Genomic DNA, 27,429 nt, shown 5'->3' on the forward strand with positions numbered 1-27,429 from the left:
GATGGTCTCACTCATAGCAGGAATCTAGAAAACTTAAATAAGGGACCAGGAAAATGAATATAAGAAAGTGAAAATCAAAATCAACAAAAAAACTATGAACCAGAGACACTTTTTGGGGGGTGGGGGGGCGGGAGGGAAGGATGGGGTCAGAATGGGGCGTTTGCAATTGTATGGGGGAATATAAAAATAAAATTTAATATTTAAAAACTTGTTCAAGATAAAGAGGGTTTCAGCTCCACTCAGTGAGGACTAGTGTATTTTTGAGTATCACATTGCTGTTTTCAGCAGTATCTCAAAGTGGCATTTTACTCTAAGAAAAGTAAGAATTTCAAAGCAGTTCAAGCCTAGTTCTTGAAAGACGTTTTTGCCAGGATCACCAAAGCAGATGGACCTCATGTGTCGAGCTGAGATTTGGGAAATTGAAGCAGAGCTATCCAACTCGAGGATGGCACGTGGCTGTGTCTAGCTCCCTGTTCTGTGTCTCGCACATGGTAGAGATGGGCTTTTAATATTGAGGCTGGGATGATAATTTATAGAGAACCACAGGCTGAGGTTCAGATCCCATTGAAAATGGGATTGAAAAATGCCCCAGACCACATTAAACTATCCCCCATATTCAAGGGATGCTTTCCAGTGGGCCCCTAGAATTTCTAACTTTTATTTTTGTCTTACTGTTTGATTTATTAGCTCTGGTACCTCAGCCAAGGAATATAATTTATCTGACACCCCCTTTCTTCATCAGCACAAGGGCCACCAACAATTTATTTTACAGTATTTATTGAGCAACTACTATGTGCTCAGCTCTTTACCAAGACCTTTCTAAATCCTGAAAACACAGAGGTAAGTAGGTCTTCAGAGAGTTTACATTCAACTGGGAGAAGACAAGCAATAGATTTGTTTATTCTTCAATTAACTACCTTGCTTTTTAAATATTGCTATCTTTTTTTTTTAAATTTATTTAATTTATACAAGCACTGGGTACAGTCAGAAGCGCGGGAGGGTGAGAGAATTCACCAGAGCCAGAGCAGGGAACAGAACAGGCAGACTGACGAAATACACTGCTGAGGGGAGCAACAGGCGGCAAGAGAGGTCTGCCCGCCACGTGGGACCCTCGCTGGCAGCGGGGATCGAACCGGCGCTGCAGAGGCTGCGGGCAGCTTCGCAGCCCAGTGCTCAACCTCTGCACCACCAGGGGAGGCCCGTTATTTTATTTGAAGGCTTAATCCTGCAAATTTTACTCAGAGAATTTGAGTTGCACCCCCTCATACTTTACCCCCTTAAGTGATACTATGAACCCAGGGGGCATTTGGTGTTTGATACTACATTTTCATACTGTCTGTTCTTTGGCTATTAATTGACCTGTCATTGCAGACACAGCCTTCCCTATCTATGTGGCCTCTTCAGGCCCAACCACACACTCACCATTTCTGTGTTCCTCTTGCAGCTATAGAAGAAATTCTACTTCTTGCAAAGCCTGCTGAGACTCAGCACCTCAGGTGGCCTCTCTATACCTGCTTCTCCCACACACTCCGAGCATCACCTTTCTCTTGGTAATCCTGTTACCTTTGCAGGTCTATCTCTGAGACTTAAGGCATAGGCTCCCCCTCTCCCAAGTCGCCCACCCTGATACATTGTGCCTCTTCTCCAGGGCGCAACCAGTGACTTCTGCCCTCCGTCCCCCACTTGTCTCCTCTAATCCTTAATAAAAATGAGGTTTTCCATCTAAACAAAATCTTTTTCTACCAAGTTCTGTTTCTGTCCAACACTGGGTTTATAGCCCAGACTCTATTATTACTTCCCCACAGTTTATTCATGGTTCCAAAGACCTAGGCTCAGGAGGCTGTCTTTGGCAACACTCAAGAGTGACTCTTCCAGTGCTTTGTTTTCATGTGCGGAGACGCACTGGGTAGTGCTCTCTGCTGTTTATGGACACCCAGCATCACAGGGAAATTGCAGCCACAGCCTCAGACTTTTGGAATCTTGCTACCGCCTGCAAAGCAGACGGCGGGTTTCTCACACTGGACCCGGGCGAATCCTCTCTTCTTATCAGCTTCCCTCTGTGTCTCTTCCTGCTCCCAGCAGGAAGAAATTTTCCTAGAGGGAAAGCCCTTTTTTATTTCAAACTGTACTTCTCCCATGCATCATGGTTCTACTCCAGTCCACCCCATTTCACCAAGTAGACCGGGCTTTAGGAAAACAGCAAGAGATTCTATGTAGTCCTACTTCTCATCCTGTCTCATCTGTCCTGGAGGCAAAGCAATAAAAGCAGCTGCTGGAGTCGAGAGGTGAGGCTGCACAAAACAAAGGGGAAAACATTCAAGAGGGAAAAAACACACTCTAAAGAGTATTTTACCCAAAGAACACAAAAACACTATAATTTGAAAGGAAATCTGTACTGCTATGTTCATTGCAGCACTGTTTACAATAGTCAAGATATGGAACAACCTAAATGTCCCAGAACACATGAATGGATGGAGAAGATGTGAGCTACACACACACACACACACACACACACACACACACACACACACTGGAATTTTCGGGGGCTGGATTCCTCCTTGGGTGTCACCATCTAATCCTGAGTATGGAATCGCCAACATCCACTTGGCAACCCGTGAATTCATTTGTATGCATCACTTTATGCAGTGGTACATTTTTAATTAGAATTTAAAGTCTGATGACAATTTTTGGTCTTTTGGAATGTAGTTCTGATACGAGAATGGGAGGGATACTTTTTTTACTAGCAGTTACCATGCAGGACACTCGTGTAACCACTTCCTATGTCTTACTTCACTTCATCCTCATAAGACTATGTAATTGATATAGTTTCTATTCCCATTTTACAGATGATGAAACTAAGACACAGAAAATTTGAGTAACTAAAAAATCATCCAGCTAATTTTAGTTGAAGTCTGGATTTGAACCCGGAGAGCCTGGTTCCAGAGCTCACATTCTTCACAACCAAGCTGAACATGACTGAGGGAGTAGGTGCTAAAAATGCTGCTTCCAACGTGCTATTTCATGCTGGCTGCAAACTTTCCATTTGCTTTATAAAGAAGTTCCATGGGGGGAAGGAGAGGACTGGACTCACAATGCAGTTGCTAGTTGGGTTTAGAGAAGTAGTAACTTATCCTTTGCATCTGTTCTAATTTTGTAGTTGGAAAAGCATTTTTAGATACATTAACTGGTTTACAACCCTGCGAGATAAGTAAATCATCAGCTCCATATTACAATTGGGGGTGGGGGGAAGCCCAATCATACAACCGGGGATTCCTCGGGTCATGTTAATAGGAAGTGATAGGGCCTCCCCAGTGGCGCAGTGGTTGAGCGCTGGGTTGTGAAGCTGCCCGCAGCCTCTGCAGCACCAGTTCGATCCCCGGCCACTGGGCAAGGATCCCACATGGCGCACAGACCTCACCTGCCACCCGCTGCTCCCTCAGCAGTGTATTTCGTCAGTCTGCCTGTTCTGCTCCCCGCTCTGGCTCTGGTGAATTCTCTCACCCTCCCACGCTTCTAACTGTACCCAGTGCTTGTATAAATAAATAAATAAATCTTAAAAAAAAAAAATAGGAAATGATAGCTCAGAACCTTCAACCCAGACCTTTTGGTTTGTATCCAGGATTCTTTGCTTGTTTGTATGCTTGCTTGTTTTAATATTCAAACGGGCAGGTTTTTATAGAAAGGGAAGGGAAGTCAAGGATGCTTGCATAAACACAGGCAGGCAGAAAGCGCTGCCGGGAAAGGCATAGTTTTGTTAGAAGGGACGCCTTCATAGTCCCAGGGGGACCGCCTCGGGAGGGGAGCTGCCTCTGCTGCTTTGCAAAGGGGGAAGTTTGGTGAAGAGAAGTGCCTGCATAGTCATGGGTGGCCAGGAGAATTGCTGCCTCTGTCCAGAATTCTTTCCTTTCTGGTTGTGTTAGACTTTGGAATTTCTGCACATATTACTAACCCAATAATTGTATTGGAAATGGACTCTGTAACTCCATACGGATATACACCCATGAAATATGTGTGTGCAGAGGTAGATGTGTGAGCATTAGAATGAAAAATATTCAACTGTGTACCATCTACAGTCATCTTGCATAAAGACTGTTCTGTCCCATGTGGAAAATTGCTGGCTATTTAACTTCCTGCATACGAAGAGAGAGCTCAGCTTTTTTATTTCATTGGCCATGTCATCGGGGCATATAACACTAAATGTTAGGACACAAACCAAAGATGCTGTAAATTATTTGCATACTCTAATAGGTAACCCATGAAAAATGTGGTGCTTTTAATTTTTTTAATTTAGGGACTTTAACTCTTCATAGGAATCTTAAACTAGGTTCTTTCCTAAAGAATCCCTCACCTTACCATAGGAGGTTCAATTTCTACTAAACATTTTCTCCTTTAAGCTTTTATTGCAGTAACAATGGCCTATAACATGTTGTAGGTTTGGGGTATGCAGCATTAGAAATCAGCATCTGTAGAGACTGCGTGATGGGCTCCACCAAATAGCTCAGTAGAGAACAGGCGACTTTTAGAGACTTTCGGAGCTTGCTGGTGTAACTCGGTTGCTAAGGGAACCTCTCCACATGCGATCTACAACCTGATTCACTGACCCAGTCATTGATTCAGGCTTGGTTTCAGAAAGTGTCCTCTCCTACCTGCCTCTTCCTCCCCAGTAGCACTGACCAGCTGCCTGGGCTCCAGCAGTATGGAACCGTTGGCCGTGAGCAGGCTGGGATGCCAGTGTTTCCATGGACACCCAGAAAATCAGTCTGCATGCCCATCATCAGTGTGCTTGTGCATACTTGTGTTTCGCGTGCACATAATCTTGTACACGCACAGTCTACATGACAGCACACGCAACTACAGAGGAACAGTCCTCTTAAGCAAAATGGGAAGATGATGTTCTTAAGGGTGTCCATACAGGAATGTTCCAGAATGGTTCTGTGCAGGAAATGGTATGATTGAAATAACTTCCTGTGTCTCTAGATAGCCACTTGAAGGGACAGGCATCCTTTGTACTCGTAAATACTGCTGGATACTCTAGAAATCAGCCACTTTCATCAGTCATTTATCTGAGTTAGGTTTTTTATTTTTTTTTATTTTTGGTTAAAATCTTTTCTTAGCATATTTTGGAACCATCTGAGATAAATGGCTGAAGAGGCAGAGGAGCGCTCCTGCAGAGCTGGCCCTGTCTCTCCCGCCGGCACCTGTAACGACAGGTGATGTATAGAACGACGCATCCTATAACCATGCTCTCCCGTCCACAGGCATTTCCTATTCAAAACAGGAACAGGGACGACGCCGCTGTTCAGTACTGCAACCCCAGGATACACGATGGCATCTGGCTCTGTCTACTCGCCGCATACTCGGCCACTCCCTAGAAACACCCTATCAAGAAGCGCTTTTAAATTCAAGAAATCTTCCAAGTACTGTAGCTGGAAATGCACCGCGCTGTGCGCCGTAGGGGTGTCCGTGCTCCTGGCAATACTCCTCTCCTATTTTATAGGTAAGAACCGATTTTTTCCATTTATTTCGTCTATAAATCCAAACGGCAGATGGTGGCTCTGTTGGTTTTATTTATTCGGTCAAGAAGTTGGTGATGAGCTTATGTTGGGTGCGGCAGAGCCGGGTAAAATATGCTTCCCGGAGCACTTTCAGAAATTGTCAGCCTGTTGAAATAGAAAAGCCGCATTTGTATCAAGAACGAGGTCTCACTTGGATGACAGCTAGTTTGACTTAGCCCGGTGCGACCTGAATCGTTCTATGACGTTCCACATGTGCAGTGAGGCCTCGGCCTGCAGGAAGGATCTCGGGGCACTCTCCCCACAGCACCCTCGGCAGGGAGCTCTCAGCACCTGCTAACGTCACCCGCCTTTCAGCTCACTCAGCTGTCTAAATGCAAAACTCGTCACTCAGGACCATCATCTTGCACTCAGGAACACTCTCCAGAGAATGATGCATCCATAAAACAATGAATGGATTATATGCTCTGTCAGATAGGGGGGATTTTTCATCTTTTCTGATGTAGTATTGATCAAGTTTTCATTTAATAGTAACCCCAATGATGTTAGCTGCTAATAGAAGTTGTAAATATTCCTCTGATTTAACTATTTCACAACACCGAGGAGCATTCAGGCTATTGGAAATTGCGTTTTAAAATGTCAGAAATGACCACATTGCATTTTGAGCTGCTTCTAAGTGTGGGGGAAGGTCCAGCACATGGAAATGCTAATGGTGTCCAGTGAGATAAATCATAGCCTGTGTGGTTTTTCCACCAAGAACAGCAGCCACTGATGCGTTCTCAAGTTTACAAAGCGATCTGTGGTGCCCCATGAAATTGTACAGCTGAATATGAGTAATACCGAGCTGTAGCTAACAACCTAGGATGCTTTTGCAGGGAACCAGTTTCTATCATTAGCAACAATACCCATTGGTTATAAATGATGGCCTTGAAAAGTGAAATAACCATGTGGAGTTACAACCTTTAGGAGAAAAATAGAATTTTACAGCATGAAGGAACTGGAGAGATAATTGAGTCAGGGAGGGCAACTAAGCGGAATGTTCCAATGATTACTGCCAATTCTTTGACCATGGCAATGGCGGACATCACTAATGAATCCGGCACCCTTTCCCCCGAACCCACATCCAGGCTTATTATCCCATCACAGTGCTTCACACAGCACCTCACAGAGCCACTGTCCGTCAGAGATGAAAGCAAGAGGAAACCTTTGTGTCATTTTTCAACCTAAGTTAACTCCCTCTTTGTAAAAATGGTCAAGCCAGGTACCCAAAGGGTTGTCACTTGGCTGAGATCACACACTAATGAAACTCTGCTGTGCAGTCTCCTAACACCCAAGGTAAGTGAGGAATAGCACAGCCCAAATCCGTGCTCAGAGACAGATTTCTAGTTTTCAGCTGGAAAATACCAGCTATTAAGAGAAGCTCTCCTAGTTAGTTGCATAAATTATTTGTATCTGTTCGCAATGTGCTAAAGAATTTTAAACGATTCTGAAATATACTCATTTTAAGTGGGATGTAATAAATTAAGCAGATATATTTTAGGGTTTTATTTTTGGGGGTTTTTTGGGGTTTTTTTTTGTTTATTTTTTGTTTTTTTTTACTGAGGTGCATCCCAAACAGACAGTAAACACTGTAGAGGGCTGGAATTCACTATCTGTGCTAATGTGTTCTTGTTCGACATCCTTCCTGATCATATAACATTTTAAATATAATATTTGCTCTGATACTTTTTAATTTGATTTGTGTAATGTCACACTATCAAGAAAAATGGCAAGTCAATGTGAGATTAGATCACTGTTGTTTTCAAGACTTGTGTTCTTTTCAAGAATTCATTCGTAAATATCATTATCAGAATTCTAAGTAAGAACTCAGAATGTCCCTTTTTTTTCAAATTGCCTGTTTTGTTGTTAGTTAGCATTGTACTTTATTCCTACGGTACCACTAAGATAAGCTTCTCCCTTTAATTTCATTTTCCCCACATGGAAATCTGCAAATTCTGTGGTTAATGTACGCATGTACTCTTGTCATTGCAGCAGTTATTTCTTGAACATTTGCTATGAGTAATTATTGTCCTGGAAATTAAAGCGATACATTCCAAGTGTTACTGGCAAAAATTACTTGTATCGTGAAAGAATTATCTCCTCCTTTTATTGTTGTAATCAAGCACCAATATACTTAGAATTTTCACTGGTTTTCCGCGTGCTCAAATGGCTAATACACTAGCCTAAGGTCTTCTTAAAAATTGGGTAAAGATTTTATTTCTTCATCAACATGAGAAATCTTTTGTTAAATAAAGATTCTCCTTTTCCTCTTGGGAAGATGTCCTTTCGTAGCGAGTGTCCAGCAGAGAAGGAGAGAAGGGACTCTAACCTGTTCCAGCGAGATCATTGTGACAAACCCCAGAATTAATGGGAGACCAATGTCATTGTCAGATTGACCTCACAACCCTTAACAAAAGTGCAGCCATCTTTGGCTGTGTTTTTCCACTGCCTTAGAGACCCCCTTCTGAGATTGACTGTCCATGAGAAGTTAAAGCCTTGGGAATAAGTCAAAGAAAAAAGCTTGAGGAATTATTTCAGTCCTAGAACTTTCTTGCTTTCCAGTAGAGTACATTATAAAAATGTAGAATTAACATGTCTCTTCTCTAAAATGAAGTTCATCTCAGATTCATCAAGGTGAATAACTGCTGCAAAGGAGGGAGGGAATAGGTTTTGTTTTTGTTTTTTTTTTTTCCTATTCTTATCAGAATCTCAGAATAAAAAAAGGTCTAAAAGAAAGTGAAAATTAATATTAATTCCCACAGGTAATATTGTTATCTTTTCAGCTATTTTCCCTGCATGTATGCAGGTAGAATTAAATATTTTTAAATGTACTTTTTTTCCGGGCTTTTTCACTTATCATTCATGAAACATTATAGGTCTATAATTTTATTTTGTGGCTGTTTTTAATTAACCAGTCCCCGAAATGCAGTATTTTCTTGAGCTTGTATGTGTGTGTTTATGCAATGGATCACATTTTTGATCAAAATAAATTCTTTGAATGAAATTTGCTGTACCATAGGGCGGACATGTTTTAAATTTTGTAAACTGTGGTCACGTCACCCTGGGTAGTGAACTATCAGTGCTATCCATTATCAATATTTTTAACTTTTGCCAGTTTCTTAGGTTAAAACATCTTATGTTTTCATCTGCTGCTGGGAAGGCTAAACATCTTTCCTTTATTCATAGACCTTTTCGCCCATTTTTCTAATAGGGCTTTTCTCCTTTTTTTATTTTTCAGTTGCTTATTCAGGATGTGAGTCATTTGTTATGTAGGTTATATATTTTCTCAGTTTATTATTAATTTTGTTCATAATTGTTTTTTGCCATGTGTTATATAGAATTTTTTAAGTGATTATTTTTAAAATGCTGTATGGTATATGGCAAAAACAATTGTGAAATTTATCAGATTTTTTCTTCCTATTTTTGGAAGGACACCAAAAAAAAATTACACTAAGTAATTTTCTTAATTCACTTACATTTTCTTGTGGTACTTTCACAGTTTTCTATAATCATTTTTAGGTCAGCATTTTTCTGGGCTCTCTGATTGATGTTCCAGGTACAAATTAGCTCTTCATTCTAGAAACTCGTAGCCCTATGATACAAACCTGGGTGAAAAAACTCAGTTTTAATAGTACATGCTTTTAGAGCAGGTCAGCCATCAGAACAAAAATAAAAGAGAAAAGAACATTTTCACTGAAGGTACTGGGGAAAGACTTGATTTAGCAGATGAGGCTTGAAAGATGAGGAGTTGAGTCTGTTAGGTTTGGTGACAAAATGCTTAGTGGGACCACCCAGGACCCGGAGAGGAAGAAACTCTTGCACAGTCCACAGAGGGTTCATGGGGTCTCAAGGTGCCTCCCGCCGCATCTCACAGCCTCCCTAGGAGCCGCTACCTCCATTTTTGAAATAGGAGCCTGCTGCTTAGAGAAACATCTCACATAGCCCCACGGCCAGGCAAGGAGGGAAGCTGGCCTCAAACAATCAAGGGCCCCTGGGAGGCTGCACCGCCTCCCAGGAGGTTTGAGAAGAACTGGAATTAGGGATGAAATGGAAGAAATGAAAGCAGAGCTGTGAAAAAGCATCACATTTATATGTCAAAAGATTGCTTTCGTGGCGTTCCAGAACATGTAATTTGATGAGAGGAAGTCCAGACTTGTGCTTTACCCGCTCAGATGTGCCCAGGCGTCACTGGGGATCTTGTTAAAATGCATATTCTGATTCAGCAGATCTGAAGTGAGAACCAGGAGTCTGCAATTCAGACAGGCTCCCAGGTGCTGCCGCTGGGTCCACAGACCCACACTTTGAGTAGCCAGGCCCCGGGCAGCACAGCCAGATGCTCTGTTTGAGGATGGAAATGTTCTATTTCTGCACTGCCCAATTCAATACCTGTCAGACTCAGGTGGCTATTGATCACTGGAAATGTGGCTGATGCAACTTAGGAATTGAAGCTTACTTGTCCTTTTTAATTCATTTTAATTCAAACAGCCGCACGTGGCTGGGGGTGAGCACGTGGGCAGGACAGGTAAACATTTAGGGAAGTGGTGGAAATGGAAGCTCACAGGCCCCCAGGGGGTACAGGAGGGAGCAGAACTGGGAATCTGTGCCTGGTAGGTCACAGAATAGATGTGCTGTCGTTTCTTATCCCAATTTTTAAAAAACCAAATGTCTAAGCATGCTTGTAGCGCGCCTTTTTTTTTTTTCCAGCAAAAGCACCTTGTGATTTTCTTTAAATTCCTAAGCTGCCAATTAAAATCCATCTGTATTGCATTTATCTTTCAGTGACTGTCTTTGACCTTTTAGAAGTTCTACTCAACACATATGTTATGTTTGATGGTAATCATTTGATGATCCAGACCTGTCAGAAAAATAACAGACCCAGTTTTTCTGGCCTCTTACTTTTGACTTCATTCTTCTTTCTGTGTTGTAATAGTCAAAAAGTATAAAGATGGACAACAGGCAGCAGTCTTGACCAACTAAATAAAGAAGAGATAGCCTGTGACTTCTGTTCGTTTTGCTTCTGTCCTCTATGGAATGAGTAGGAGTCTTGACTATTGATTGCTCTTTACTCACAAATGGCTCTTGTTCCTGGGCAGCAGATAACCTATCATTTTGATGTGTGTAAATGGACAGATGACCAGAAATCTTATAAAGATTTATTTAAAAACATGGTTTAAGTAAAACATGATTTTTTTAAATGTTGCAATTAATTTGTTATGTTAAAAACTGCAACAAATTCAAATCAAGCTTCAAATAACACCAATATGGACACTTCACTGCATTAACATTTGCACATTCTGCTAGACAGAGTCTGAAAAGCCAGTGAATTTCTCATGGAATAGCACCAAAGATATTTGCACATGTTCTTTATGTGTTACCACCAATGCTTTATGAAAAAATTTAAATATACATAAAAGTTAAAGGAATTGTGTGATAAACACCATCTATTTACCATCTATTTCCTGCAATAACATCTTTATCATATCTTGCATTATCTATCTAGTCACTAATCCATCCTGTTTTCTTTCCAGTGAGACATTACTTTTCCACACTCTATAGGTGGACAGTTTCTCACCTTAGCAACTGCCTATTTCACACCATACCCACCATCAAATATCTACTCACCTTTCGCCACCACACTATTCCATCTCCTCTTTGTCCCCACTGGTAATCACGATGTTGTTGCCAGAGTCTAAGGGTTTGTGTTCGTTTTGTTTGACTGCATTTCTTTCCTTTATATTCCACAAATGAGTGAATCTTTTTTTTTTTTAAAGATTTATTTATTTTATTTATACAAGCACTGGGTATAGTCAGAAGTGTGGGAGGGTGAGAGAATTCTCCAGAGCCAGAGCAGGGAACAAAACAGGCAGACTGAGGAAATACACTGCTGAGGGGAGCAGCGGGCAGCAGGAGAGGTCTGCGCGCCATGTGGGACCCTCACCGGTGGCCAGAGTACGAACAGGCACTGCAGAGGCTGCGGACAGCTCTACAGCCCAGCGCTCAACTGCTGCGCCACCAGGGGAGGCCCAAATGAATGAATCTTAAGGTATTTTTCTTTCTTCTTCTGACTTATTGACTTAGCATAATCCCCTCAAGGTCTATCTATGTTGTTGAAAATGGCAAAATTTCGGTTTTTTTATGGCTGAGTAGTATTCCATTGTGCGTATACATATATACACATATATATGTATATATACTTGTCTATGTGTGTACAGCACATCTTAATTCATTCATTCTTGGTTGGGCTCTCGAGTTGTTTCCGTTGCTTGGTATTATAAACCGTGCTTCAGTGAACATAGTGGTACATAGATCTTTTCGAATTAGTGTTTTCACATTCTTCAGGTTAATAACCAAAAGTGGGTTAGTGGGTTGTATGGTAAATCTATCTTTAATTTTTTCAGAGGCTGTACCAGTTTTCACTCCCAACAATGCATGAAGGTTCCCTTTTTCTACATCCTCCCCAATACTTGTTATTTCTTGATTTTTTTGATGATAGTGATTCAAACGAATGAGAGGTAAAATTTCATTGTGGTTTTTATTTCCATTTCCCTAATTATAAGTGATGAAGAGCATCTTTTCATGTGTCTGTTGCTTGTCTGTATGTCTTTGATGAAATGGTTATTTAGATCCTCTGCCCATTTTTTAATTGGTTGTAGTTTTTTTGTTGTTAAGATATATGAACATCTATAATTTGGATATTAACCCTTTGTCTGATATATGATTTGTAAATATCTTCTCCTAGTCAGTAAATTGCCTTTTCATTTTAATGATGCTTTCTTTTGCTATGCAGAACCTTGTTGTGATGCAGTTCCACTTGTTTATATTCTCTTTTGTTTCTGTTGGAGATGAAACCACAAAGACATTACGAAGGCCGATTTCAAAGACCTTATCACCTAAATTTTCTTCTGTGGATTTTACGGTTTCAGAGCTATTATTTAAGCCATTTTTAGTTGATTTTACCATATTGTGTAATAGTGGTCTAGTTTAAGTCTTTTGCAGGTGGCATTCCAATTTTCCCAGTACTGTTTATTGAAAAGAGTTTTATTTTTCCATTGTATGCTCTAGACTCCTTTGCCATAAATTAGTTATCGATATACGTGTGCCTTTATTTCTGGGCTCAATTCTATGTGCCTGTTTTGATTCCCATACCATCCAGTTTTGGTTACTGTAGCTTGACAGTATAGTTTGAAGTCTGAGAGCAAGACATCTTCACTTTTCTCCTCAGGATTGTTTTGGCTATTTGGGTCCTTTGTGGTTCAAAGTGAATTTTACCATTTTTTGGTTCTATTTCTGTGAAGGATTTGTATTACATTTATTGTTCATTACATCTAAGGAAAATTAAAGAAGACAAACATTATTTAAACTAGCATGCGTTTTCAACTTTTGGTCCTTTGGGCCAGGTTTCTCACAACCATTAATTCATTGGACAATAGTTGTTTTATAGAGCTATAACTCACATACCATATAGGTCATCCATTTAAAGTTTAGTATGTTCACAGCTTTGCAGCCATCACAACAATCAATTTTAGAACACCCCCCGCCATCTCCCCCCAAAAGAAGCCCTGTACTTTTTAACAGTCAGTGCTCATTTCCCTCCAAACATTCCATAGTTTATTTTCCACAAAAATCTGAACTTAAGAGACAGGTTTGTTAACTCATTTCCCAATGACATGAAATAACTCAGCATTATTTTTCTTATGAACTCCTGACATATGCTGCTAACCAAAGAACTACTCACATTTTCAATATTCCTTTTCCTTTAAAGAAATACATATGTAGTTATTTATTTCCTTTGAACAGCTGCTACCAACTGATTCCTAAAATAGATGTTGTCATATGTCTGCTAAAAAGGCTGTTTAACAACATAAGCATTCCCTACATCTAGCAAAACATAACCTGTCAAATCCAGGTTCATTGCAGTTATGATTCCTTAGCAGTTATCTGTCCTACTTCTGTGTCTATTTGCATTTTATGAACATTTTTACCTCTCTGTGTACCTTGAAATTGATTATAGTACCAGCTATATATATGCAACTCAGGGTCAGAAGGAAAAATATGCCAGCCCTTTATGCTTCATGAAAAATCAACCATTTAAATATATATGGAAAAATAAAATGTGTTGTGACATTCTTTTTTCTTTTTGGACATGTCTGTGTAATAAAAGTGCTGTTTTATTAGGTCATAGAACACAGCCAAGCAATGAATTACATACCATTTTTCACTGCGGCTTCTTCCTTTAACTCCTAGTTGCATTACATTCAGAAAATGCATTTCATCTGAGATGGAATGGTAACATTTTGATACTAGTGGGATTTCATCATATTGTAGAAAAATATATTGCCTATATTCTAAAGGATTGAAAATTGCAAAAGTAAAAATTTTAAGTCAGTGTATCAATATTTTATTTTATCCTTGGATACATGAAATTAAGTACATATTTAAGCCTCATAAAACAGCATCTCTCTAAAAGAGGAAAGTAGTAACCTGATGAAGCATACTCATGCAGTACTCTGAGTCTGTAAGTTCAAAAAAGGAGAAAATCTATTAAAAGCCCGTTCTAAACAATTTCAGTTTTCCTTATTATGGCATAACTCTTAATATAATAAGTGAAGTTCTACTTTCACATAACACATACACACTGTTCTGTAGAATCCACAAAAATGTTGGCTGTCTATCCTGTTTACATGTTTGTACTCTGTGCTGACTTTGAATATGAATTGCATTGATTTGTATCAGTTACTCATTTTCTACGTCCTGCCTATCACAGAGAGAGAAACCTACAAATAATTAAGAGGTCACTTAAAATCCATTTCTTCCATAGCCAACTCCATACAATCATACCAGAGGCTCTGAAATTGAACCTAGCCTAGGAAAAAGCTATATGTACACTCAGTTAATTTTAGCATTATAAATCGTTGTTGCTTTTTATTAGTACGATATAAAAATACTCAGTTTTCAGCTTCTCCAAATATTTATTACCATACACAAGAAAGAAATCAGTACCAAATTCAAGAGATTATATAAATGTAGGTCATCTGCTTCTCTCCTCTGCTCCCCCAAATAATTTCTTCTACTCTTAGCTTGAGAGGAAGTCAGCAAAAGTGAATTAGTTTATGAGAAATACCATATTTAAACAGACTGGTTTTGCCACTTAAATATAGGGACCTCCCTATATTATTACTTAAAAAACATTCAAGGACAGCAACAATGGGAAATATCTTTCAAGTCAGCTAAACTCCAGTTCGTGCCAGAAATAACTATCAAGTCTGTGAAACGCGGTGCTGTGTGCTGTTTAAGGCTATCATTGGTGCAGAATGTAGCAACCTCTCCCCACTAATGACAAGTGGAAAGCATTCTCCAATATTTACCATTTCAGTGCTGCATTGCATAAATATTTAATTGGTGTTGCCTATGTCATTTGCTTTTACGCTGGAGGTACTGAGAGCAGTGTGGGCTGAGAGCTTTATCGACAGACAGAGGAGGGGAAGGAAAAGTAACTAGTACATAGGAGTTTAAAAAAAAAAAACGACAGATTGCTAGGAATTTTAGGAATGAATTCAGCATAAAACCTTAAAATTTTATTGAATCTATATTCAAACAAAGGTCTCCTCCTAAAATAGAACAGATACATGACATTCAAATGTATATAGACTCTTCCACTGTATTATCCTTACATAACCTTAGAATGTTGTCAGTAGAGCACTCATTCCAAATCCTCTTCCTTACGAATAAGATGGCATGGTTTCTTCATTAGTGGCTTATTAATATAATTCCAGAAAAGGAAATAACCACTCATCCACCCATCAATACATTCATGTATTGAGCAGCTGAGAAAGGATTGGACACCATGACAGAACAGTGACGAGATGGAAGTCCTTACCCTCTTAGAGGTAATATCTTTTAGAGAATGCAAACACTGAGAACTTAATGATAGTCACTTAATGATAGCACTTAATTGTAATCATCATGATGATTTAAAAAGGAGAAATGTGTAGCAAACTAGGAGAATGCATAAAAGGCAGAAATTATTGAATCTGAGCATAAAAGCAAGGTTTCCTTGCTAAATCCAGAATAATAACTAGGATGATGTGTTTTGACAAATGCTGACATAGGGACAAATTTTAAGGGTTATCACATAATCCTAAATGTGATCCCAAAAAATCAATTCTCAGGAATATTAAAACCAATACATTGTGATAGAATAAAGATAAAATCTGGATGTGCCTGAAAAATGAAGTTGCGATATTCATTGGTTTTCTTTGTTGAGTTAGCGTAGCTAGCCTAGCTACATTTTCTTGGTGTTAACATCTAGAAATGGGAAAAAAACGGTTTTGAAATTTCAGGTCACCGCATTTACCATTGCCCCAAGAAAATAAAAATAAATAAAATTGCCCCTAGAATTTGTAATCAGTGTCTGATTTGCTCTTTCCCTTAACATTAGACAACATACAGTGAAACTTCAAGAATTGGATTTATCAAATATACCCCGAAAAGAGTTTTAAAACAGGGGAAAAGGAGAAGCTCCTCTGGGTGCTTACCAACGTTAATGAGCGCTCTAGTAATCTGTGCTGAAGAAGTTTTAGAGACCTAAGTGCTTCCTGTGAGTCACAAGCTGTTGGGAGATGATCATATTGTTTTGCTCTCGGCAGCCAAAGCATGTCCAGTTTCCACTAGAGTTGGGTCTACAGGTTAACAGAATAATTTTTGAGAGTTTCTTTTCTTTTCCCTCATCACGATTCTTTTGATGTGACACTGGTTTACAACACCGTGTCTCATGGAGGAGTTCAGGTCACACCTCTTCAGATCGTGTCACCAGAACCTCCACCAAGGCCCCCTCAGCCCCCACCACAGTGGGCCCTCTCCCAACTCTTTGTTTCTCACCCCCACTTTCCCCCTCTGGTAGCCTCAGTTCTGCAGTCATATTTCCAGGGTTTGTTTTGGTTTCGTTTTATCTGTTCCTTTGTTTTGTTTCTCTCTATTCCACATATGAGAGAAATCATCTGGTATTTGTCTTTCTCCATCTGGCTTATTTTGCTGCATTGTCCCCTCCAGATCCATCCATGTTGTTGCCAATGGCAAGATTTCATCTCTTTTTATAGCTAAGTAGTATTCCGTGGTGTATATAGACCTAAAATGGGGGAAAACATTACCTGGAGACCTTTCTCTGCGCATTGGAAGCACATAAATCATATGGTGAGTCAAAGAACAGTGGTTATTTTTAGCTAGGCCCACTAACATGTTTTCCAGGAAAACACTCAGTGTTTTTCAAGATAAGAACTTTACATCTTGCCTCTCTCTGCCTGATAGATTTCATCCCTGTGACTTCTGCAGGTTTCCATAGAGGGAACCAACAACCCTATCCTAGGGACTTTCTCCACCAAGGAGCTTGGTGTGGCCCCAGCTGGCTCCAAGGTGGGGTGATCTGTACCCCTAATTTGCCAGCCATGGGCTGAGGCTTTCTGTTTCCTCTGCCACTGGTGAGGTTTGCACCTCTACATTTTCAATAAGTGTCCTCTCCCCTTAAGTGTCCTCTCCTTTTTTAACCTCCATTTCTCAGGCTGGTAGAAGGATACCAGCCTGGCATCCAAGGTCACCTAGAAGATGAGCATGAGATTCTGGACTCTGGGAACCTGTGTTCTGAAAGGAAATGATACAAGTAATTTCACATCTTGCAGATATCTTATTTGTTTTTTACAGGCATTTCCCTTTAATTATTTTCAGTATCATAGTCAATTTAATTCCATTAAACTTAACCATTCTAAATGTCCCTCCTAAAACACTGCATTCACAAAAATGAGTGAGGTGTAATCTTTACCCCAAAGACCTCACCTTCTTCTGTGGGCAAATATGTCAAATTTACATATCCCTTTACACTGTATTTTGGAAGGTTGTTTGTAAGTACAGACTCTCAAAGGCTTCAATGTGACTGTGTAGCCGATCTCTTTCCTTACCAGCTATGCCATCCTGAGCCAGGGTACTTACCGCCTTAAACCCCAGTTTCCTTCTCCATGTCAGCAGGACTAGTGATAGTGCAGATCTTGGGAATATTTAATGAAATAAATCATGCGCCAGGTAAAATGTGTCAACAGTTACTTTAGCTGCTATATACTGCTATTATGTTACTGCTATAATTATCATTATTTCTTATAACAACCTAGTAATGAAAATGTTCTAAACCACCATTTTTAAAGACAAAGATCCCAAAGCCCTGAGAAATGGCACCTTGTCCAGTCTTAAAGCCAGAAAATATTGAAACAAGGAACCATATCCAGCTCTCCTTATCTTTAGTACAGTGATTTCCCACTAATGGAACATCATTTCTGATAAGATCTAAGAATTGACAGGTGTTCCATGGACTGGAGTATAAAGAAGATGGAATGACAAAAAGAGAAATGTATTTTCTTTTGAATTCTTATTCTACTGTACCCGTGTCTTGAGGAAGGTCTCCGCCCACATCAGCGTATTGTGACAGCTGTCTGGAAGTCTCCTTTACCAAATGAAGAACAATTCTGCTGTCGATGATTTCCACCTGGATTCTAATAACATTCTTGATAGTTTACTGCATTTAATCTTGTTATTTGTGACAAATTTCTATCCCTTTCACTGATTTTTTTAAGTTAATGCTATAAACTTTTCTTTGAAATAAATGTATTTAAATTTTGTAAGAGTAATTTCAAAGAAAAATATTAAATAGATCAGGGAAATAAAATTAAATTATAAAAATAATTAGTTATAAGATAATACCACAGAGGTTTCACAATAATAAAGGTGATAAGTACATTAAAAAATAATATATAAGAATCACTAAAGGGGACTGAAAGTACTGTAGATTTTCTCCCCTGGGTCTTTTAATCACATTCTGGATCCTTGATCTTTTCATTAACTACATTTGTAGTTTGAACAAGCTGACTGCGTGGTGTAATTAGTGCGCCTACGTGAGCTACATAGAATTTGTATATAAAACCCAACCATCTGATTTCAAACATTGCAAATAATCACACATTTTACCATTATTTTCTATTTTTAGAGTAAAGATATTTTTAGATGCTCTTTCCTTCTTCAGAAAAGTTTCTTTATGATCCCAGGGAAGAGACACATCCCGAGAAGCAACTCATGTTTAAGCAGGAAAGTGGGCCATTTGCTTCAGGGAGGGACTGAGGCCACGTACACAGCAGCAAGTTGGCCGCCTGTGTGCAGGCCCCAGGACACCAGAGAAGACAACTGCCTTTGTGTTTGCTTTGGAATGAAGTTACACAAATTCTTCATGAATATTCATGAGTCATAGTTAAGATAAACTCAGAGCTGAAGGAAAACTGGTCTCCATGTGAGGCCAGGTGAACAGGAGCAGCGTAACACTGGCTCTGTGAACCCTCTTCCTGCCCGCCTGCCCCAGGGAGGGAGAGGAGACGGTCAGGGGCACTGGGGTGCCCTGTCAAAGTGACCCTGACCCCTAGCTCTCAGGAGTGATAGTATCTGTTTCTCACAAACATCACAAGTCTATAGAGCGGGCCACTCCCCTCACAGCTGAGCGAGTGACCAAGAACAAATGCTACAGCCAGTTGTGCCAAGATCCCTGAAGGGTTTTGTTTCAGGCATTCACTTGGCAACCCCCCACACCCACACACCCACACACAAACGCACATGCACACACTATACTATCTCAAGTGCAGCCTCTGGGAAAGGTGAACTTATGATGAGGATGTCTTGAAGCAACTATTTTTCTGGATTTTGCTGTATCCTAACTCACTCACCTTTCTCCAAGATGTCCCTCTCCCTGACCATCGTTGGCTCATCGAATAAAATGATGAAGGTGTTTTAAGGCCAGAGAATTGTAATTTTCAGTTCTATTCTGCCTTTTCAAAGTCAAAGCAGCCACACAAAAAAAAACCCTCATGCTTAAGTAGGTCATTAAGACACATACACATTTGTAACATGAAAGTAGGCTACAGCTATTACGGAAGAGAGGAAGCCACGTGAAAACTGAGTCAGTAAAATAAGCCCTTGAACAATGAGTCGATCCACAGGGTTCAGCAGCCAGGCTGCTAATAGCTGTCACTGATGAATCCTGTGTTCCATACATTTCACATTTCCAGCAAATTCCGTATTTTGGCAAGCAGGGGATCACCTATAAATCATGTAAATGATTTCATTCTACATGTTGAATATTCGTGAAATGGGTCCTCTCACCCATTCTTTAATGTCAGCCACTGTTCTCGAAGAGTCTCTGGCTTCCCCAGGACAGCAGGTCATGATGATGGCGGACACTTTGGTCTTCCTGTTGGGTTGGCGAGTGAATGAATACTTCTTTCCTTCAGAGAACAGAACCTGGAAACAGCAGAAAGGGCAGGAACCAGTAGGAAGGAGTTCTGTTGCAGAAATCCCAACCTCATTCCCTCGGTCACACAAGCAACAGCTTGATTTTCATCAGCCTCTGCTTCAGCTCTGGCAGCTGGAATTAGGATTTCCTGAGCAGCATTCTTAAATGAATTACACTCAACCTGCAAAGTTAAGAAAGACAAAAATCCAAGAAAATTCAAAAATAGACTTTTTAATGTTATTTATAAAGGAGCGTGAGTCCAATTTTCAGGCAGAAACAGACCTGCATGGCTAAGTCCCTGTTCAGTCTCATCTAGACATTGTGATAACTACTGGGATTCTCCTTCCCCACTGTTACGTAGTGTCAAGAAAGGATATGAAAGGAGAAGACACAGCATGGAAATACACAACATCAGCAGCCTTTTTCTTCCCTTCTTTGTCCCTCCCGCCAGAAAACCTATGAGTTCAGTATGTTATCTCAAAAAATTCCAAGTAACTTGCCACAATTGCCTTTGGGATAATTCTCCTTTTTAAATGATGACAAGAGGGCCTCCTTGGTGGCACAAGGGGTTAAGCACAGCACTATGAAGCTATCTGCAGCCACTGCTGCATGAGTTCAATCAGCAGCCAGCCACCAGCCAGGGAGCTACCCCCATGGTGCAGCAGACCTCTCCTCCCTCACCCGCTGCTCCCCTCAGCAGTGTATTTCAGTCAGTCTGCCTGTTCTGCCCCCCAATCTGTCTCTGGTGACTCCTCTCACCCCCTTCACCTCTGGCCTGTCCCCCAGTCCTTGTATGCATTAAATAAATGAATCTTTAAAAAATTAAATTAAATTAAAAATATAACAAGAGTACATGTAGTATGAAGGCTTTCAAAAGAAATATTGATTTTAAAGCAGTACTTTTTGGGGATCAGCCAGGTATAGACTGTCAAAATAGTATCAGCCTTAAAAGTCATTAACAAATAATAATGGATTAGAATGCCAAAATATTGCCTACCACTTTCCGTCAACATGTATATGAACACAGCAGGAAATCCAAAACAAAAGCTAATTTATGGAAAACTATGTATTTCTAATGACAGTTTAGACCAGTAGGGGTCCAAGTTACAAACTGCGGTCTTTACATGAGATGCTTTCATTTCACATCGAAACCGTGGTTGCATTCTAGAAGCATATATCAAATCAAATCACCCTCTATTTAAGAGTATTTTTCTTATTTTTTCTGTAAAATCTAATCATTTGGCATGTGCATCATGTATATTTATGTATTCATGAAATTGAAACTTGCAATAAAGAAGTTTTGCTTTCAGAATTCGAGATACCCCACAATTATGAGCCTAAAACAACAACTTGACCCCATGCTATTTTATTTTAAAATTTAAATAAAAGAATGACAGTGTTGATATCTGGATATGTTGGTATGTTCTTAACACCCAATGTTTTTTCCTGTGCTCAGTACCATAACCTAAGTTTTCATATCTTTAAAGAAATTGACATCATAGAACTTAAGTTTGGAAGAGACCTTAGCGGTCATCTAGTGCAAACTCCAGATTCTTATAGAAATGCCAACTGATTTGCCAAAATTCCATAACTAACTAGAGCCAGAATTAAGACTGGGACTCAGGTCTCTTTTGATATGAACAGACGTTTCTACAAATATTAAGTGACTAATACTGTGCACGTAACCATAAAAGGCCAGATTCTGATTTTCTTTTCCTGCCACTTCTGGTAACATGTTCTTAATGAATTTTCTCAGAAAGCCAGTTTTGGGGGAAATGTACCAAGATGGGTGTGAATTACAAGAAAGGGAAACTTTAGACCTTCACTTGCTTACATGAACTTTGAAGGTTTGGAAGAATAAACAAAACTGAATTGCAGGCACTTGGGGATGATATTTTTTAAGTGAGTTTTTCTTACCAGGATCGGGTTTTCATATGTTCTCTTCTCGTCCTTGTGAGAATGTTTGCTTGATCTTGTAATATTAAACAGCAGTTAGCCAATAATGGCAGGCCTGCTAGGAACTGTATTCTGAGTTGCCAAAAACTCAAGAGTGTGCGCCTCAGGCTTCTGGGGGCCGCGGCTGCCTTCGGGCTTCCATGGCAAGGGTGCCTGTTCTGAGTTCTCTTCACAACATCCCCTGTAATTTCCTCCAAGGTTCTGGCAGCCTGCTGGCCCATGGCAACAGCTGTCACCACCCTCTTTCCCATCCATAGTTGGCAGCATTGGAGGACACGGGCATGCCAGGAGAAATAATAGTAGCTGTGATAACAACTTCAGTGGCATGGTCCCCAGGGACAAGATGAGAATTGGGCACCCCGTCTCTCCACATGGAGCTAAAAATGGCACAGAATTTGCTACTTGGTGGTATATAATTTTCTTTAATTGTACATTTTGGTTTCAAGTGTTCCACATGCTGACTTTTAGTATCGAACCAACATAGATTGGTTAAAAACAATGACATGTTCTTTTCTCCAATGGGGAGGAGGTAAAACAACCATAACACCGCGGATTCCTTTCATCTCCAGCCGCCTTGAAGAATAAAAGGAATGTTGGGGTGTATGCTGTAATTTCTCTCACTTGAATGATCTTTGAGCCTGAAAGAAAATTTCTTCATAGAGTTGTATTGATAGACCTTTCCTGGCCTGTTGGCTCAAAATCATTTCAATTAATGAGGAAATGACTTCAATTACTGGGAAAGCCTAGAGAAAATAAAAACTAAGAGGTTACAGAAGGAATGCTGCTCACTGTATAAGAACTATTTGGTGGATGTGATGTGATAACATCCCTTTGTAGAGGGAGAAGACAGGATGCTTTTATTCTAGTTATCAAACCCTCGAGGCGCCCCCTGTGGAGTCTCTTCCTCATTACCTGCCCCGGCCTCTCCAGGGGCATCACTCAGGGGACTTGTGTTTTTACCAGTTGATTTTATGTGCTTTTGAACTTTATACACTTGGGCTTACACCGGATTCACATTTTTTTGGTGTATGGGTTCCCTTGCTCACTCTTGCTTTTGTGAGGTGTTGCCATATTATTACATCTGGCAGTGATACGTACATTTACATTGCTGTGTAGAATTCCACTGTATGACTGTAATTTTTTCCTGTAACATTTGTTAGAGAGGTATCATTGGTTTACAGCACTGTACATGGTCTAGGGATACCGGTTCCCACCTCTTCAGATATGCGTCACCACACCACTCTCACCACCAAAGCAACCACGATCCCCCACCAAAGATCCCTCTCTCTCTGCTCCCCACCCCCCGACATTTCCCCTCTAATAACCTCAGTTCTACAGTCGGATTATTTAGAGTTTATTTGGGTTTAGTTTTGTCTGTTGTATGCTATAATTTATTGGATTATAAATGTATTGGGTTATAATTTTTAAAGTGTTGCTTTTAATACTCTTGGAATTAACCATAGTAACCTGTTTTTCACTTTACAGTCGTCATAATACGACTGGAAACATTTCTTTTAGGACTAGATAGTGGGTACTCCACTGCCCTCTGGTAGAATAGAGAGGCGGGAAGTCGAAAGCCTTTTGTTATCAGAAGGTCTGGGTTTAAGGTCAAGGTCTACTACTTACTGACTTGGAAGTTAAAGCCTCAGTTTTCTCTGGTTTAAAGTGAAAATAAAAATAGTAACTGTTCTGTGGGGTCTTCGTGAAGATTAAGTGAGTTAATATAGTAAGTGTTAAACCCATGTTTTATTTTTTAAAAAAATACCTTGTCACAGTGTTCTCTCTGCAACACAAGGAACACTGCCTGTGGCTGAGAGGATGCCTGGTTTCTACCTGCTCTACAGGTCACCTAAGCTCTGCACCTGAGCGCTGCGGCCCACGGAAAAATCCAGAGCTCCCAGCCCCTGCTTCCTACTCTTTTCACACCTGCCATGAGCCAAGGCTCCCTGTCCTGTTCATGAGTAGTGGTCACAAAGGATTTCCCTTCTTGGATGTCAGTCTGCTTCCAGCTCAGGCACTGAAGAACTGGGCTCATCTTTCCTTATTTACACATGCATTTTAATTCACTAATCCCCCCTTTATTTGTTAGCCAAGTCATCCTATGTCGTTTTATGACCCCAGCCCTCAGTAATGTCTGCAGTGTTGTTGATTTTTATTAGTTTGCTGCACCCCTCCATTAACTTCACAGTCAATCTCACTAATTCCCTGTATTTGTATAAAAATCTTAAATTACACAAAATGAGTGTCAGGAGCTTCACTAAATACGAAATGCCAACATTTTCCAAGTACATGATATCCTAAGACCAAGCAAACTTGTTTTTCTGTCTTCAGTGCAGCGTTAAACAAGATAAATTATCAGATAGGGTTCTCATTACACAACATCTTCAGTGGAGATAGCATCCCATTTTATTGAGATTTTCTTTAAAAAAAAATAAAAAACTGTTGCCCAACTGGAAAAATATAAACTAGTATTCCAAATACAAACATCAAGCTGTAACATTTGACATCTGTGCCCCACCCCAGAGTAGCCTGCTCTTCAAAGTTATTAAAGTCAGAAATCTGTGCAAAGATATCATCCAAGAGGCTTTTCATGTTTCATAAAAGCTCACAATGATGAAAGTTATTTTGTGTCTAGCAACTTCGCCCCATTGAAATATTCATCATCACTCTGCCCAAGTATGTCTGTCAAACCTTTTCCTAATAGTTCCCGTTACTTTATTCAAAACTTGCCGCAGTCTCTGAAACTTGGGGGGGAAATGTATGAAGTGATAAATGTTTAGAAAGTTCCTGACATTTTGTACTCAGACACTACATAATTTAATGACATTTTAAGTTATACCTCTTTTGCAAGTTGACAATTTATAAATTCACAATTCTATAACCTATATCCTAATCTGTGAACAAAATAAGTGTTTAAAGGGAATGGCAGGCAACCTGTCATTTAAGTAGGGAGTGTGAGTATTTACATTCGTTACAAATACAGGGGGTAGATGTACTGGGTTTGTAACCGTGCTTGGGCTGTTTTTTTTACTACAGCAAAATTCATATCATATATTGTTAACAAAAGAATGTGAAACTAGTAATAGAATGTCCCAGAATTTAGGCATCTTTTTAAAAATTCAATCAATTGTATATAGTACCAGTGGGTTTTCATTCAGCTGCTTTGCATAGAGCATGTCACTAAGGCAGTTATTAATTATTAATAATATAACATGCCATTCTATTTAGGTATTTGTCTTATATTTATTCACTCTTCCTTGAAATCACTACATTTTTAGCCACAACAGTGTTATCTTGGATTTTAAAACCTCAGAAAATTTAATTTATTTAAGTGATAGGTACTTATTGAGACTGATCTGACATAATTGAGCACTGTAAAAGGTAAATGAGACACACTTAAAAGTGCACTAAATTGCACTAAATCTGCTCTGGGAGAAACACTTAACCCGCTCAGGAAAGGCTTCCCCAAGAAGTGGAAGGTCTTTGCAGCAGGCAGAGACCATTGCACACACAAGGAATTATTGAGGAGTACCATGATCTGCTCGCTCAGGTGATTCCAGAAAGTTCTGTCATCCGGAGGACAGAATCAAGATATGAAATACCTCTAGGTCAACAACTGCCCTGCTATATGACAGATACCCTTGATCTATATTGTCTAGGAAGTGCAGATCAATTAAGTCAGGTAGGTTTAATCAGCGTCGTTTTTAAGGTAAACCTTATGTTGGACAAAATTACATCATCTGTCCAAGGTTAAATCCTAGATTGAAAGTTGAACCAAAATCTAGCCACAGCCAAAACAGTGATCACTACACAATTAATTTTGTTTCTGCATATATTAGATATTTAATAAAGGCTTATCACACTGTCTCCAACAATGTGTTTCTAACACAAGTCGCTATCCACCTTTCTGGTATATTCCAGTATGTATAGTGAGCAAATAATGCCAAATTCTCAGTTATACTGTGGTAATAAGACCATCACTGGGTTCCCCTAATGATGATTAGTCTTCCTTAGAGATTAACTGCTAAATGATATTCTCTAGAACACAAGTGAAGGCTTAGAAGTGTTAATGGTGAATATGATGGTGATTATCCTTCTAAATATTTTAAATAAATTAAGAAACAACAATATATGTAAAATTTTTATTATACTATGTCTATAAGTCTATAATTAGATCGCCTTCTTGTTTTCTACTTTTAACTATTTTAAAGAAAGAAAATCATTAAACTTGTGACCATTCATCTTCAGTTCAGAAGATTCAAATATTACATTTGTGCACCCGAATCCATTCTGATCATTTCAGATGCCAAGAAATTCTTCTATGAGACCAGTTTTTGCTTTTTACCTTAATCCAAATGAACACCATGGTCTCTTCTTGAAAAAACATAGAGGTTGCAACAGAGTATTTTACACGTGCAGGTAAGTGTGGCCCAGTTAGTCTGGCAAGTGCTGCTGTGGACATTCTACTGCTCAGTCAGATGATGGTAAACAGTGGAACTGGGACAAAGCAGAGCAAGTAATGATTCATTCCTGAGTTTCCTGGTACCAATTCACTGGAATATCAAATCATTATTAAAATGTGGCATGTGGTGCTGCATTGCTTCATAAATTGCATTGAAGGAGCTTTTTATTTTATAATTTTTATTTTGCAATTTTCCTTGGTATTTCCAAATATGGCAAATGTAACTTTACATGTGACTCTCATTATAAACATGCTTACCATTTGCTACTACAGCTTGAAGCAGAGACTTTTAAACAACTTCTATGCTTTATCCCCAGCAATGCATCTCTTTGGCCTCAACTGGCAGTTACAGCAGAGTGAAAATGATACATTTGAGAATGGAAAAGTGAATTCTGATACCATGCCAACCAACACTGTGTCATTGCCTTCTGGCGACAACGGTAAGGGGATTATGTGTCCTGTTCCTTGCTTATAATATCCCTTTTCCATAAATCCATTTTACCTCTTACATGCAGCTGTATACAGGGGAGAGAAAGGTCTTGAAATTAGAAATAGCGTCTTTTAATGAGTGTTTTTTATTATTGAGTTGAAAAATTGACACTTCACGTTTTTATTATGGGAATAATACAGTTTTCTGCCTTCTAATATGAAAGCTGGGCTTTTTGTCTTTCCCTCCTGCCAGTGTGTATTTCACTTTATTTTTAGATTATAATGCAGTGCATCGGCTTTTATATCACCTTGGGTATTTTAAGCTTTCTTCCTCTCAATGAGTATGTAGACTTGGGATACTCTATTAATTTTGTTATGAAAGCCTTTAAATACAAAACACATCACAGGATTATAATTTATTGACCTTCCCCCTGGTTGCCCTTTCTAAACCTTTAAAAGTTTGCACTGTGAACTATCAGATTTTCATATCAATTGACTATGATTTGAAAATGGAATTTAAGAGTTTGGAGAATGCTATATTTTGTTTTTCCAATGTCAGATGCCCAGAAAAATGTACAAGTGTACGTATGGACAATGTACGTACCTATAAATGTATTATATATAGCAGTCTATTATTTTGATATGTTGTGTGTGCATGAATATAGATCTTGGTTTTTGGCATCCCCTGGCTTTTTTTGCAAAATGTCATAAAACTT

The 27,429-nt window shown here is 39.5% G+C and overlaps 1 protein-coding gene across 8 annotated transcripts in view; it reads left to right on the forward strand.

Annotated features, from left to right (window-relative positions):
• Positions 1-27,429, forward strand: part of TENM3 (teneurin transmembrane protein 3) — a 2,290,771-nt gene that overhangs the window by 2,138,723 nt on the left and 124,619 nt on the right. For all 8 annotated transcript variants that reach the window (XM_054701057.1, XM_054701061.1, XM_054701058.1 and 5 more), the window contains 2 exons: positions 5,259-5,497; positions 26,602-26,724. In XM_054701057.1, coding sequence (XP_054557032.1) covers positions 5,259-5,497; positions 26,602-26,724 — 362 coding nt within the window. The remainder of the gene's footprint in view (positions 1-5,258; positions 5,498-26,601; positions 26,725-27,429) is intronic.

This window comes from Talpa occidentalis, unplaced genomic scaffold, assembly GCF_014898055.3.
Source record: "Talpa occidentalis isolate TD23 unplaced genomic scaffold, MPIMG_talOcc4v2.1 talOcc4.4, whole genome shotgun sequence".
NCBI classification, from domain to species: Eukaryota; Metazoa; Chordata; class Mammalia; order Eulipotyphla; family Talpidae; genus Talpa; species Talpa occidentalis.